Below are 17,192 nucleotides of genomic sequence, written 5' to 3' on the forward strand. Positions count from 1 at the left end.
ATCTCGCTGTACGACGGGCCGCTGGCACAGTTTGGCGAGGGGGGCAAGTACGGAGACCTGTTTGTGGCCTCACTACGCTCATACGGTATGCTGTGCATCGGGCTCTACCGCTTCCGTGATACTTCAGCTAACAATGGAAATGAAGGCGGGGGTGGTGGCGGATCAACTAAACGCTATGTGATAACAAACCCGCCTGCCGAGTTCCAGCTCCTGCCCACCGACATGGTGTTCGTGCTGCTGCAGTTCGACCCCGGGCTCGAATACAAGCCCAACCGGGGAAGTGCGCACGCAACACAGCCCCCAGCGGGCCACGGTCACGGACAACACTCGGGCCATTCGCATGTTATGGACCTGGCCGGGCTCGACGGGCTAAGCGGCGCGTCCACCAATGCCACACTTGTCCAAAGCGGACAGGGCAACCCTATCTCGAACCAAACAAACCTTTGCTGATAGATGCAAGCTATCGTAACAAGTGAATACAAATAATTTTACTGGGGCAATCGAACACCTTGAACTTAACTGAATTCTTCAAACATTTGGTTCTTATATGCAATACTAGAGATATTAAATTTAAGTGTAAGTCCTCTGGCTCAAACTTAGATCGACCAAGCCAGACGTATTATCCTTTGTAGGCTCAAGCGTTCGAAAAAAAGTATGAGGGTAGAAATCAATGTAACAAAAATTTGGCTAGTGGTTGCAGTCCATCAATCGATCGTATCTTCTGGAAGCGTTCATTAGGTAACCATAATGTTGAAATTTTGTGCACCACTTAGGCTTGAATCACCCTGTTCGGCGAGGATCAAATAGCCCAGGGTATGCGACTAGCAAATAAGATTATCAATCTTCGAAAGAAACTAATAGCACGTTTGCGAGCGTTCCTGATAAAAGCTATCGGTAGGGAGCATTTTTAGCAGGTTGGAAGATCTGCCAAGAAGCAGAACACGACCCTAGCAAATACTACTAATCGACTACCTTCATACACTGCAATGGATTTACAATATTATGCAGTCTGCTAAAATTCATACAGGTTTTTTTCAACAGAGAGGCTTAGCGATAGCTAAAACATAATTATTAGCATGCTCAAACAAATGTTAATTCTTCTAAATGGCTACAACATATATATATCTGATGCTTAACGAACGAAGCATTACCAGCACAACAAGCACGACAGTAAGTGATGATTGTTCATATCTTCTATTTTTTAATTGAGTTATTGGTTAGTATATAATATGATTGCTTTCTTCCATTAAATTTAGAAGGGTAACCTCAGCTAACTTATCAACCTGACACAAAAGTAAACCAATCTAATTTAAAGGAAACATTCCGGCAACACCATAACCGTCTGTAATACCACCGTTGCAAGACTACAGAATTTGTAAACTTATATAAAGGTAAATAGGGACATAGCATTTTGAGGCAAACATTGATAAAGAGAAGGCAAATTAAACAGAAATAGTATAAATTACTTCCACAACAATATTTAGATAAATCTTATTTATAGAGACACTTTAAACACAAATAATTATATTTACGTTTGAGTACAGCAGTGATAATGCTAATAATAGTTATAGTGACGCCGATTTTTCCAAAAAGGTCGATGAGAAAATAGAAATGCTTTAGTGAGAAATTGAGTAGTTGTCGACAATACTCTAGCTACGCGTTTGTTATCATGTTTTTCTTGATGCGAAGCCCAGTTCCACAAACGATGTCATTATTACAAGCTCATTATAACGATTTTGCGCATTTTGTCCTTACCGAACGTTCAACGAAAGGGCAGTAACGAAAATGTTTATGTTATTATTCATAATTCATACAAACTGAGTCGGTAAGTGTGCTCAACAGCGTAAAAAGTAAAAATATATTCCCACTGTTAATTAATGGCAGAACTAAATCTTCACAATTTTATCACGATTTGTTATAGCAACTAATATAAATGCGCAATAAGATAAATTATCGATTCTATGCTTCTGCTTTTACCAGCGATGATATCGAGGTTGACTGCCAAGAGGACACTTGTTTGTGGGCATGGACATCCCCTGGTATCAATGATGATCAAATGGAACTATAAAAACCTCTTTCTCAAACAATCACTATGACGACACGTAGACTGAAGTCACCGACCACGATTATCTAACGTGCCGGCAGTTTTCTACGACTTTATTCATTTCATTACTACGTAACGAAATATTACCATATATCAGTAAATCACCTACATGGAAATGTCTAAAATTATAATGTTTAACTTAACCAGAGGTGACAAACTCTTCTTCCATTTTCAATTAGCTATAACCTTGTGTTGTAAAATAAGCCAACTTGAACGTTTATGCATGCACAAATACGTCAAAAACGAAAATAGGCATGATTCTCTTGGACCTTTTTGTGGAGAGAGAGAGCGAGAGAGAGAGAGAAGGAAACACAATTTTAAAAGCATACATTATGTAGTATTTATGTTGGATCGATATATTTCCTACAAGGGGTAGAAGTCCATTAGTTTAATGTGGGGAGCAATTACCATCATGACATAGTATCATACAGTCATGGTGATGGTAACAGCAAGACAAGATAGCCTTCGTCGTAGTGCATGATCGTTATTTTACATGGCTCAAACAAACGTATAGGGAAGATTCAACGCAACAACAACAACAACAACAACAACTTGACGGAAGCGGTGCTCGTTATCAAGCTAAAAGATAAAGACTGATGTCTTTTTAGCCAAATATATCGACAGCACAGGATGGCATAGTATAGCCACGACACGTTTAATACCAACAATAGGCAGACGAAGTAGCGTTATGCTAATATGCGCCACTTGACTCCTTACGATAAGCGTGCGAATTAATAACAACATTGTGAGAAAAATCATGACTATTTTATAGAAGACAATAGACCTAATTTATCTCAAACGAGGTGCCTAACCTAAAATTGAAGATCAGTTTTATGCTCGTTTAGCATTATCGCTCGGACGGAGCCAATACGTCGATGTCTCCAAAAAAAAAAATAGACGCTTATCTATAATATTTTGGCATGAACAGAGAAAGATTCTTCTCTAGAAAGAGAGATTCTAGAGAAAAAGAGATTGTTTCCATAAAAATATATGTCAGGTTGTTATTACCAATACTCCATACAGATAAAATTGATGAGCAACAGTTTACATGTTGTGAAAATTTGTAGGCATCGATGAATGTTAGCTAACGTATAACGAAAGACATGATGCGTTGGTGATAATATATTTTCATATCGAGTCAAAACGACGGTGTAGTAAGAACGTCTGGTTACGTAAAATCGCTACAAGGTAGCGACTTTGATTTAGTGATCAAACTTAGTATTGCCACATGTATTATCGAATATATAAATATTAATTACTGCTACTCACTTCCTGTACCTAAACTGTGCTGACGGCAAGAAAGATTTCAGGACACTTGGCTCCACCTACAAGAACAATTCAAGAGCGTACAGCGATGACAGGATAAATAAATATGCATATATACATTATGCGTATATCGACAGCCCCTATGAAAGAAGAATTTATTCCGCCTTGGAGGATTTCAGTCAACGGAACTTGTCCCCTGTCAACTAAATAGAAAACAAACTGCAGTAACACTATCGCTGACTGTTTACTACCACCTATTCAACTAATGAACGAAAAATAGAACCTCGAAAAGACGCTGTGCTAAAAGCGTTAGAGCTGATCTCGTTAACAACTCGTAGATCTACGATGTAGTGTGTAAAATTCTAGCCATCGATATGGCCAAGTCAGGAACCAATTTGCGGCCTTTGCTAGGCGAAACTGTCAGGCATAATGAAGCCTCTGGGTTATTGCCGAACCGGTCACTGCTAGATAAAGAACGGTTCTCAAGTACCAGAAAGGTCAATAAATGTACAAATAAAGATCGACTTAGCATACTGACAAAGAAGAAGTATATAGTAAGCCCAACAATACATTTCATGCCGGAAAAAATTTGCCAGTTTTTGAAATACAAAATTTAAAGGGAGTTAAGTCAATCAACACTGTTCATAACTACTCTATATATATGAACTATATGGCATTCGTATCTACAGGCCAACACCAAACACACTTAGTTAACATTCATTGTAGAAGAAATATAAATGAACAAACAATAACGACTCACCCTGCAGCCTGATGAAATAATACCAATACAAGTGAAGCGAAGACAATTAGCTAGTAAGTGAATTTGGGAAGTACCTAGGAACGAATCTGTTAGACGTAACTGACTATCGATGGACAGCAGTGTATATTGACCACTGACGAACAAAAAAACGACATCCCAACTACGTAATACATGTACGCCTTTAGGACGCACATGTCAAATAGTGCAATGATGGCGCCTAGCCTCCAATTGATTGTGTTTAAATCCATAGTAATATAAAAAAAAAAAAAATCTTTTATTTACCTATTTATTTAAAAGAGAATTATAAGGTTCTAAACGAGAGTACAATGATACGACAAGCCATTAGACAATTTAAAATTGCGCGGGAAAACAAACGTTTGGTCGAATCAAACAACTAAATAGAATATTGATGAAATGTAAAATCACCATTTATCAATATTTACATTTGTTGAACAACATCAAGCGCTAATGTTTGCAGCCGACTACAGGAGGCGTAAACAATCCAGACCTTGAACGCTAAGATTACCCATCCATCTCATTATTACACACACAAACACCCATACATCGCGTTACATACAATGTCGAAGACAATGTATACACCAACCTCAATGGCCATAGAAAAGCGCCAAATTCTAGTACACATGGTCGGTGTACGACAACGTGGGCGGCCCATATCCACTAATGCGAGTTTGCCAATTTGGGCAGAGGTTTGCCTACGAATTCTAACTGGCCAATCACCAGCCTAATTTCGACGGCTCTATCCGGCACCAGTTCCTGGAAAGAAGTACAATACGAAATAAGTCGACATTACTAACTACAACAGTAACTACTAATAGTACTACATGCTAAGGTACACCACTTTATACGGCTTATGAATTATCACCAAAAACAGCAACATGAACGATAGATGCTTGACCACGTGCTGTTGAATAAACAGCGCTATAACATGAAATTACGTTCACAGCCGTTTGTGTACCGAGCATTAGACACCAAACTGAGATGTTCACAAGAACAATCATGCATTCCACTGGGCAATGGATTTCAAAATCGAACTTTAAGATCGCTCACTAATATTCCGAAGTCAATTTTTCAAGAATATACACGGAGATCAGGACCGAGAAAAGTTTAAAAACAAGGAACAACGCTATAAGCTGACAATCGATCAGCATCATATCTACGAACAAACACAAGCAGGCTGATGATAAAGACGTACTAATTAGCGTCCCCACAATGACCACAGAAGAACTGCGCCTATACGCATAGCACATACGCTATGATGATATTTGAGCATAAGGCTCCTCAGCAGGCCCATGGAATGCTTGTACCAGAAGTTGCGGCACCTTCAAGCAAGAACAATCGCATAGACCACAACAGCCGAAATGCGTCGACACTCCAACACCCCTCCGTACAAATGGCAAGCACATGAGCACTGCAGCAAATTGGTTTTATGTGAGTATATATACAAAGAAACGCGATACATATATCTATCAAAGCTGCTTAGCTTAATAAATTGGGCAAGTATTAATTATTTGAAGGTAACAATATTAAGATATATCTCCAAAACAAGTAAGAGACAGATCAAAGTAACGGCACGCAGATCTCGTACATTTTCTACAAGCAATTCCAATGCGGAACTACACAAGGCGGAGAAATAAGGGCAGAACCAGCAAATCGCAGGCCAACAACGTGGCGCGCAAACTTCATAATAATAATAATATTCACAGTAAAGAAAATGATGATAATGTAAAAAAAAAAAAGAAGATAATTGCAATCTTAATGATGTCCGTAAGGCTAATTGAAAAATCAGCGCAGATTATAATGCGAGCTACGGTGTCGCCTAATTCATATCATGGCACCGACAGCTACCACAAATACGGTCCTACTTAAATAGATTGGCCACACTTATTGTATGAATCAAATATACTTTTGATGTTTGCTTACCACATTTTCTGTTAGCAAAGGCGATTTATAAATACAGGGGTTCTGATTGCACGCGCAGATTTGGCGTCACTGAGAGCTACACGCTGAGCAATATCGACTACACCCAGACAACACTATTGGCTAGCATGTAACTTTGCTTAACAGCCATGAAGAACTGACGTTTGTGTAACAGCGCATCCAGCAAAAATGGCACATACGTGTACGCATCAACGAATACGTCGCGTACAGCAGCAGCAGCAGCAGCAGCAGCAAAACGATCTTTCACTACAAGATATAGTAGTCACAAACAAGCAGAAGGCGTCCTTCAGAAAAGCTAAAGCTCATCAGATTGCTACTGATGACAGCGATGCGTAATATATATGACCAGTGAATGCTACTCAGAGGTAGGACTTTCCTTTCTGGACCGCCAGAAAGTTTGACAGATGAAAGGAAATGCCTCGGCCAAAGCAACACCGACCGCTTGCTGCGAAGATAGCCTGCATCTGTTATCAACAATCATAACAGCAATAGCAACCGTAAAGAGACTTTGTCATACTTCACATAATTGATGCTTAAGCCTACAACGGCGAGAACCTCAACGGCAGAAGCTAATCCTGAACGCACGTTTAGCAAAAATACACATTGTCACCTCCAACTCCTTCTGATCAATTATATAGTTCTCTACTATAACAATTTGGTCCTAATTACGTATTTACGGCGATGATTACAAACTCGCTATTAGATCGGCACTGCACAAGCAACAACAATACAAAGACGTCAACTATCATAAGTTAACATACCATTCCCCCATATGCACATCCAGCGTTCCAGAACCGCAAAGATTTCGATACAGAGCCAAATACATGCAACAGAAGCGACGGCAACAACATCGCCCCAACAGGAGAGGCAGGTGGGGACCACGACGATTCCAGCCGTCAGCAAGGCCGACGACGACGACGACGACGACGATGATGATGATAAAGGACGAACAGCATCAAGGACATAATAACGGCGAGGACACTATAGCCTGCATCACGTCTCAATGGAACGATCAGCTGTTGCGCTAAAGACTGGACCTGTAAATTTCTCGAACAGAAGCAACATACATTTTGTCTCAAAGCCGGCGACACCGACAACATTTGGAGCAGACGGCAAATCCAATGGTAAACAAAGAGCAACTGGATTACAACAATGACAAACCGAGCCTAAATACATCGAACATAAGGAGTTATGGTCAACAAAAAAGCTGCTAAAGACATTTAAGGTGGGGAAAAATGGCTAATTTCAGTATAGGTAATAACTTTCTGTGTAACACAAGACGAGCTAAGGAGTGTGCTTCACGAAGTCGACGTGAACACAATGACTACTAACACGAAAGCGCGACTCACTGGTCAAGAAGACGGCAAAAATAATACAATAAACGACAACACTAGGGGTCGTGGCGGTGCCCATGAGTATCATGATGGACAGAGATAATTACGGAATTTTTATTGTGTCATATGATGAATAGCGGGTGATCATTCAACATTGGATTCCGAAACGAGCTACTTGTGAATACAGAAATTGCAGAATTATAAACACAGAGCGAACAAGATGGATAAGCCGTCAAAATGTAGCATAGGACAATAAATTATATACTAAACATAAGATATAAACAACGAAATGATACCATCTGGTTGAGGGTTTTATTAGCGCCACCATTTTCGTCCCTTCAGATATTGTAGCCATGCTTAACAGCAATCATATAGTATAGCAAATATGATAGATAACATTTCTCTACTTACATTGATACTATGTCGTATAATGTGTGCCCCTGACTACCCCTGCATTCTCTATCTTTCTCGTATAATGTACAGAGGTTCGGTGTATATCGATATGGGTAATTAAATATAACAACAATAGTAACCTACTTCAACTAATTTATCACGCACCCATGTATGTCGTGTGCAGACAGAATCGTAATTTCGAAATAAACAGTTTTATTATAAATCGTGACGATATCTAATACAGAATATCCCTGTCCGTGGTCATGTGTTGTGAATATTGACGTTCGTAAACATAATAACCATGATGATATAACAACAGCAGCAGCACACATAGAGTCAACAATTGCAGCCGTTTGAATCAACAGAAAATATGCGTCTATCTACAGATTGGAACCAAGACGCTTCTATCGTTCCGTCTTCTGTCAATGACAGATTAATACCCGATCATAACTCGTGTACAACAGTATTACAAAAACAGCAGCAGGATTATTACTATGATACTATTGTCATCGTATACTACGTAATCACACCAATCATAATATTGCGCTATTGTGTGTATACCTGTGAAGCGTTTGCCCATGTCCTCCACGTTTGCCTATCGTTGCCCCAAACCATGACATTAACCGGCAGTCTCTACTTGGAGTGGATGCATTTGTACATTCTGCTCGCCGGTTTTGAGCCTCATCAAATCGAAGCACCTAGGCAGGCAAACAGAGGACTAATAGCTCCACTTTGTCGGTGTTGCACTAATTATTCCTGAATGCCTAGAAATCCTATTGCGCTCCCGCTACTCTCTATTACTAGAATAGCAGACATATGCAATGGGTCAGAAAGTAATTTCCAGAGAGTAAATATTAGTCGGAAAATCACGTGACAGCGATATTATTGCCGTCGGCATTGTAGAAAGGGGCTAAAAGTAAATATCGTTTCATTAGCTTGCAGATGTTTGCAATACAAAAATTTAGGAAGAATACGTGCCGGTCAAAATAGTGACTGATGACGTCAGTATGTACACTTTTCGCAGACCCATTGTTTTACTATTATTATTACTTACATTGACCTATCACATGACCCATTAGTTACACAATTCTGTCAGTCTTCAGCGTACAGAGCGATACTAAAGACAAGAAGTATTTTCTCAATACACGCCGTTTGTTGGTCATGGCAACAAGTCCCCCTAAACGCCCTTTCGACCTACTCTAAGCTTCGCTACCTTCGGCCAGCCCCCTTCAAAAGCGAGAGCTGTCTAACGAATAACCTCGCCCACATACACATACACGCATCAATGCACAAATCCAGAGCTAGTCAAAAACACCCATTATCAATAGAATACGAGACATAATTCTTATCAAAACGCATACGTGCAACATACATCAGCCAAAATCAGCTGACTAGATTCTGCGACGTAACTATCAATATCTTTTTGTGCTAAATTTTTTGCTGAAAAGTATCTTCCCGATAACACGCTAGGGCCAGCTGACTTTCAAACTACACCTTCCCGGAGACAAAGGCCTGCAAGCTGAATTGGGCCTGGGATCCACTCTGATTGGCAAACGTATATATAGACAAACGTTAAGTTGGCTAACCTTTGCCATTTGTGTAGTTTAAGTTACGTGTCAGTCAGATAATTCTATCTGACGACAAAGATAAAAACTTCGTAATTTCATAGCAAATTGCCACACCACAGTTGAGACTTGCAACCGTGTTTTGCACAAAACGGTGTAAGAGTGTATATGAATTTCTCAATTGGAAAGCCTCCAGTCAAAAATCGATCATCGTAAACCTTGCCATTCCTATCCTACAAGACGTAATACGCGGCACCATAAATGTATATCAAGCTACGATTTATGGCAGCAAATATGTTTTAGTATGCGCTTCCCTTCAAAACGAATCGTCAGAATTCCGATGAATATGTTAAGGCAAGCAATGCAGAAGTCTTACGAGCTCATTGAAGAAGACACCGCTTCTACAAGTAGATGACTGAAAAAACACAGCAATCACATTTGAGCCAAGGAAGGCATATTGAGTTTTTTTTTTTTTGTTCCTACCGTTGCTGCCGTGCAGAAATTGGACATTTGACAGAAGATCAAACAAACGCTAGACAAGCAACAATTACTATACCAAATACTAACAGTACGTAGCATGGTCATGACGCAAAGCTATGTTTTTACGCAATGCAATCATACGAACAGCAGAAGCAACTGCAGTAGCAAAAGCAAGTACAAAAACACCTCTTATATACGATAATATAATGCTACAAGCTACTACAATCACTCTCAAAGTCTGGCTCGTAACATCAACAATAAAACAGCTGATGAAGCTTCAAACAAGAGATCTTCTTAGTTCAATGGTCGTGAATTTCGACAAGCACATGTAACAACAGCAACGGTAAAGCAGACTAAGCGACAATAAGGAAAAATTGAAACCGTATAATGATTACTTGTGACGATGATCATGCTGGTGGTGGTGATGATAACAATATAAACGAGAAGGAGCGTGTCGTATAATGACGCCCACGGATAACAACAAAAAGAGGACAAAGTACTTAGTCTCTCTTTTCGATGCTTACGCTCGTGTATTTGACGAAAGTAAATGACACTCAGAAGAAGAAGAAGAAGAAGAAGAAGAACGAAAAACTTCTGCATACCATCATGCATGAAATGTCGACAGTTGCGCGGCATATTATCCAAAACTGCCCGAACAAAGTTGAACTATTTCTGCTCAAAAATCTACTCAGAACGAACGATGTGATTAAACGAAAACGATAACTATTGGTCCGTTCCAGCGCAGCATCAAAAAAGTTCGATATATTATCGTTTTCTTCTACGTTCACGATTAGGCTTGCATTCACTCAATTAATAACTATTTTGCCACTAGGACTTCATCTTTTGTTCCAATTTTACCTTCCTGCGTAGTACAGTACTACGACCCGATCCGGAGAAGGCCCGGAATATTTTCGAAAAAATTACTTGGGATAATTCCTTACGTCGATGTAATCGCTGCCATTTTTGGCTAATGGCTCTTTAACGTTAAGATCGAAGTAAACGAACCGGCCCGTTACTTTATGCAGTGACTTTCCGCTACTCGAAATGGAAGCAATATGCCCTATGTCGTATTTTGATGCGTAACCGTGCAGTGCGATTGGGTTGCATATAATAGCGCATAATACTACGGCCATTTTTCAGGCAGCAGAAATAAAAATATTTACCTAAATGGCTCTTAATAGTCAGTCAATGCTTTGTTCACTTGTTAGTAGTGAAACAAACAACGCCTTCCATGAACAAGCAGGCGCCAGCGGAATACGTTCGAACAAAGCAAAATGGCTTACAATGTTAAAACTAATTTTAGCTTATGAAGAGCCAAATGTGTTAGCATAGCCAGGCCCAAACCCCGTCCTGTATTAACCCCAGTTTTGGCAGGCAAGAGTGGATATATTCGTTCAAAACGCTTCAACGAAGTCCAGATTTATTATTGTACAGTGCTATAAGCAGCTACAGTCAGAGTAGTAAGAACAGTTCCAGCTATTTCATTTCTACAGCGACAAAAATAGCTGAAAAGCTAGTCTGATCTATTGAAAAGTAATGAGGGCCGACAGGCCGGGCAGAAAGCTGTAGATAACGAGCAGGACGAAGACCATCAACAACCTAATACCAAAAGGATCACACGGAGGAACAAGATCAGACGATGATGAGTTGTCACAACATGTGCTGATCCCTGACACATTTATATACATATACGCAAACAAACGTATGTGAGGAAGTACGTAGCACTTTTCTAACAAGCTATTAACAGCAGTAGCGAAAACAACAGTAACAAGAAGCGCGGTTTTTGTGACAATTTGCTAACGCTAAAGACAATAATATTAACGATAAAACTTATACGACTGCAGCAGCGATAACAACGATAATAACAAACAGAAAGGTCCAGCAATACATAACAGTTTCCCGATCACATTGTCAAGGATCCGGAAACAATGTTCATACGTGTACTTGTACCGCTACTGATATGTGCAGTACAAGTATGCGCAGACACACACATGCATATGCATACGCCCACATACACACAGTGTCTGTCATAAACTGAGGACTGAAAACTAGCGCAGTGTTCTGCCTGTAACATCATCGATCTATTGACACCTTGTAAAGAACCAAAAAGCTAATTATCATGTTGGTTCATCTTCATAACTATGTGACAAGGGAGCAGAGCTCCTGCTACTGACGTAATAAAAACATAACGGTTCAAACAAACGGTATTCTTATTGGCGGCAGCAGCAGCAGCAGCAGCAGCAGCGAAGAATATTGTAAGAACAATACATAATGCGAACGCATATAACAGAACACATGTGATGGCATTAGGATACGCATTCATTGGAAGACACGATGACAACGAGTCTTATTTAACGGTTACATACCATGCACACAGGATGCGTAACAGACAAAAACGAAAAATATTATGAATGGACACAAAACAAACAGCAGCGGAGTTAATGCAGAGAGAAAAACCTGACATCATCGGAATAGTATTTCTTCGATACCCTACGAGGGTCACTCGCTGGCGACTGTAGCACGGAAATACAACGCGGCTAACTAACTGCAGATAACAAGAAAACAAGTTAGTAGAAGACGGCACACGTTTTTACCCTTCAGCAGATAAAAATATTTTCAATGAAACAAAACAATGGTAATAATAACGCTGCGTAGTAATGATTAATCGCATTCAAAGCAGAAACAAAAGAAAGCTGAATTGTAGTAAAAAACAAAAAAAAATACAAATAAAAAATTACGAAAATGATCTCTAGATTACCTAAATAATTACTTGTAAAATATTATCACACGTCGATTTTTCTATATATCGTGACGTAGTATCTTCAATTCGTGATTTCAATACGGACAAGCATGATTGCGTTTCATGTCTGGACACGTTTTTTGAAACTATAATAGATTGCCATCATATTGTACTCTTCTTTAGTAGATCACGATCTGTTGTAAGCAGTACTCATAAATGATACCTCCAAACGGTATTATTACGGTTCAGGCTTGTGGCAACCTAAGCATTAGAATGTATGCCCGCCCCCAAGCGACGATGTTCCGTCTCTGATACGATGGGAAATGTCTATAAAAATTAAACACATGTCGAAACAGATATTGCTGATGCAATCGTTTTACAAACTATAATATATGATAACAAAAAGGAAGCAGGCGTCTATTCCGAACAGAAGATTATAGTAAGCAGCAGCAGCAGCAGCAGCAGCAACAGCGCATCATCCAGCAAAATACTTCAATTCAATCCGATTCACATTTTTAACCGATTGCCGAGGCTACCCGACCTCGACCGGCTGGGGCCGGGTGGCCATGTTACAGTGTCACAAGGGTATGTAACACATGTAACAGATGTAACGAAACAAACGTTACTGCGCTAGTTATCCACATCGGCGGTATTCGCGCTCTCACTCATCTGCCGATTATGTACTATTCTATGTATGCAGCCTTGAGGATCACGTTAAGTGGGTTTGTCTGTACCAATGGGAGATGTAACGGATGCCATCAACGTATTAAGTAATGATATAGTACTTTTGTTCAGGTCGATTACAGATAGCTACTTTAATTTTCCTATTCGCAAGTTGCGGGCTAATCGAACTTGCAGAAATTGCAAATAACTTCTGGAAAAGTTCGTTCATCTTTCACTTTTAGAGCATAGCAGAGAAAACCCCTTAATGAGAAACCTCAAGAGATTCTTAGCGATATTTTCCGAGTGCGTTTATCCTATTACTGTTAGAATGAGATCAGTCAACTAACTCAACTGTTCACTTCTCTTTATTGGTCCGAGGTAAGACCCAACGAAAGACCTTCAAGTCACTCAAAGTATGGTCTCCTCCATAGAAATTGACAGTTGAGTGATAATAATAACAAGGATCGTATAAGCGTATAAACATTCACGATAGTGAGTGATAGGAGTATCCCTATCAGGTTGTGCGACAGGTGTAGATAGATTGCTATGTTAACCCGCAAGGATTGTCCAATACTACGGAAAACAGCCCTCGTCTAATCATATACAGTGGAGAGAAATATGTTCACATCGACGGAGTTTGCAACAATTTTGTTATAATAACTTGATCGTGGAGCCTCAGCAGTTGTACTTTGGCCTACGTAACATTAGAATGGGTGCCTTAGCTTGATTATTTCAAACAGTCTAAGTATTCTTCTACTGAAACTGAGTTTTGTCAAGTAAGGGCCAGTGGATTTTAACAACTTCCCATCATACAAGCGTAGACTAAAGAGGTCGAACGGCAAAAAACAAATTTCAAAGAAAAGCTGTAAAGTATTTAGCTATGCCTCATGCTACGCGCAATACAGGCTGCGAAAAGACTGCTGATTACCATACGACCAATGGCACATATCGAACCATCGAACAAACAACAATCGATAAACAGAGAGCAGTAGCAATTATTTAAATCAACGGCGTTTGCCATTGGAAGAAAAACAGTTGTCAAATATGTAAGCTGGCGACACAGTATTTCTACAATGACTACCAAATGCTACAGGCATCTGATCATAACAGTGAGAACTATTAGTTTTACTATCATTATAATTATTGCTATATTATTCCTTCCTGAACACAGAGAATAGATAATGCAAACGAAGATGTTTACGAATCATGATCGCTTATTCGATTGCAAGTACTAGCACTTGGGCATAACAAGTACTCTTTAAGCCATAAAAAAATATGGAAATTGTTTTACATCGACTTCATTGCTATATAGAATAAGAAACAGTTATGTCACAAACGTGAAAATGGCAAAAAACAACAAGTAACTATGCCAATGCCATCCAAAGCAATGCTTGTCCGCAGTCTCCAGCACGGGCTCTGCAGTGCGCTCAGTCATTATCGAGCAGTGGCATATGTGCACGTTTGGCGGCTATCACATAAATACAGGCTTCTTTGCCAAAATGTTTGTCAAATTCTTTTGACGGACCCGACGTGATGCTTTTTTCATTTGTAAAGGTTTATAAAGAAATTAACGTAGCCAACTGCTGTCAGCAGCACCCAATTCGAAGCCATACCAATACTAATTAGGCATGGAAGTTTGAGTATCGATATGGTTTGCCTTCAAACGTTTTTGTCACTGACTCGAACACAGGAGCACATGATGACGGCCCCGATGACTGATTTAGAGGACAACTAAATAACTGAAATTTCTCTAATTACGATAACATCTATGTGAAATAAAAGCAGGCAAAACAAGCTGGAAGGTTCAAAGGAGAAGCATACAATTATGGAAGGATGGACAACAGCTAGAGTACTATTATCCAGCTCTCTATACATTATTGTCCTCCTTTTAAAGCCTCACATAATCTATAGAATCAGAAACTTGTAGAGGTCATCAAATGGTATAAAAGCAACAGAATTGGTCCAGTCACTTTTATTCCACGTCTAGAAAAGCACACTAAAACTGCGGTGGAAACGACTGCAAATCACACATTCATCTAGAACTTGTGTTTCTAGCAAAATACGTCAATAGAGGTTCATGTTTGGTATTGTATAGGAATCGATGTCTTTGCGCTTACATTTCGGGACGTTGCTTATTAAGGCTATCAATACAGGGCATTAAGCATTGAGGAAATTTTTCTTATCAGCTTTACTGCTCGGTCTCTATCTAACATACGTAAGTCAATTGGAAATTGAGTTGAATGACGCATTTTAAGAACCCTACTATTTTTTGTACCTAAAGCTCTTCTTGCTTAAATCAGAAGTGCGCATTCTTAAGCATGTATGCCTATGTCCTAGAAGTCTCCAAGTCCATAATTAGCAGAAGGCATAGAGTCGTACGACCAAGTCACACCATTTACTTGACTTTCTTTGTTTATCTTTGCCAGCTTATATGATTTCCTTAGCGTCATATATCAATTTAAGGTTGATCTAGCGGCCACGGTTGTTGTTCTTTTGGTTAAGTAAGTGCCTGTGCGGATAACTGAATTTAAGAGTTACTTCAGGTCAGCGACTGTACGAGAGTGCTCGTAGATGCAATTCTCTTACTGGGGCAATCTATTTTTAACCTGTCGTTACGATTAATGACCTAGGTTATTTAGAAATAATTGATTTACTGATAAAAAAAAAAAGTGAAAAGGTACGACTGATGTATTTTTAGTCTGATTATGTTCTTCATCTAACGAGCAAACGAGTGATATATAAGAAATTCCGACATTCACTCATTCATATCGCTTTAAAAGGCTAACGGTTATATGATAATGCTAACACGCATTAACGAAGAATAACAACATAATATACTACTCATAATAAAAGCCGAAGATAGTCAACGCAATGAAACGACGATTTTTACCGACGACCCTGCAGTCTGCATAATGGCAGACGACGTATTTATAATGAAAGTAGAAAAATAGTTTTGCGCATACTTGATATTGAACACCTATTAACGTGCCCATCATTGACCAAACCGCCCGATCGTTTCATAATTCAAAGTTCACTCCTTTGATGTCTTATTTTTCGGAGAACTTTAACTGGAATAGACCCCATAATGGTCACTTACCTCACCTAGCGTATGATGTTGACCATTTCTGTGGCTCAAAGGGTCAAAAGAGTTCAACACCTATGGTGGCGGTAGGTCTCGCATCGGGCGGACTGGTGTCTTTTATGAAAAAAGAGAGGCTGATATCAAATTGTGATTTTATAACGTGGACAGTATGTCTTCAACACCACACTTGCTGTTCCTGATACATTGACGAGAACAACAACAGCCTATGGTGACACAAAAAACTACAGAAAATTGTAGAGTTTTCTACCTGTCACCCGACTCTATTAACAACAATTACTAGAGTGTTGAGAACAGATGGACATTGAACACCATGTCAACGATAAAAGCTTTTCAATCAAATACCTGTCTAATGTGGAAAATCTCCTACTAATGTGATACTGACAACAACAGTGACGGTAATAACAGCGACTACAGAAAGCTACAGTTGAAGTGAAACAAGAGGAGCGCCCCCAAACCTAAAATCCTTCTGACCCTATGGAAGAGCATATTGGTTGCACATGCATACACACCACAAGTTCATAATTGTATGTATGTTCATAGGAGTCTACAAGAAATAGCCGCCAACTTAACATAACGAGACTTAATACAGCTAATTTTACCCTTTACATAGGCGCGGTTCTCTGCAAAAAGCCTGTAAAGCTAATGCTACGTTGGCCTTATATATACCATATATAAAACATGAATGTAAAGTCACAATAGTTATGCAGGTAATACACTTCAAGTAGCGAAAAATCAAAGGTAATGTAGTCTTGAAGGGTACAAAACGCTAAAAAAAAAAAAGCTATTGAATAATATCTATCTAAATAATCACAAAGAATGGAAATA

The 17,192-nt window shown here is 39.4% G+C and overlaps 1 protein-coding gene and 1 long non-coding RNA gene across 19 annotated transcripts in view; one reads left to right on the forward strand and one right to left on the reverse strand.

Annotated features, from left to right (window-relative positions):
* The window catches only part of LOC111248261 (uncharacterized), a 47,670-nt gene extending 40,685 nt beyond the window's left edge, over positions 1-6,985 (reverse strand). For 5 of the 10 annotated variants that reach the window (XR_015319071.1, XR_015319064.1, XR_015319066.1 and 2 more), the window contains exons 1-2: positions 6,851-6,985; positions 4,735-4,904 (exon numbers count right to left, since the gene is read on the reverse strand). This is a non-coding gene — a long non-coding RNA (uncharacterized LOC111248261). Of the gene's footprint in view, positions 1-3,373; positions 4,905-6,071; positions 6,211-6,850 lie in introns of those variants that run through there. The other 5 variants (XR_015319073.1, XR_015319072.1, XR_015319074.1 and 2 more) reach the window with 3 other exon arrangements.
* LOC111248245 (calcium-activated potassium channel slowpoke-like) overlaps positions 1-17,192 on the forward strand; it is a 112,700-nt gene that overhangs the window by 83,924 nt on the left and 11,584 nt on the right. For all 9 annotated transcript variants that reach the window (XM_086977304.1, XM_086977308.1, XM_086977306.1 and 6 more), the window contains one exon: positions 1-17,192. This exon is cut by the window's right edge and continues 11,584 nt beyond it. In XM_086977304.1, coding sequence (XP_086833430.1) covers positions 1-450 — 450 coding nt within the window. In that variant the 3' untranslated portion in view covers positions 451-17,192.

The sequence above is a fragment of the Varroa destructor genome, unplaced genomic scaffold (assembly GCF_002443255.2).
Source record: "Varroa destructor unplaced genomic scaffold, Vdes_3.0 BEIS01000001.1, whole genome shotgun sequence".
Lineage (NCBI taxonomy): Eukaryota > Metazoa > Arthropoda > Arachnida > Mesostigmata > Varroidae > Varroa > Varroa destructor.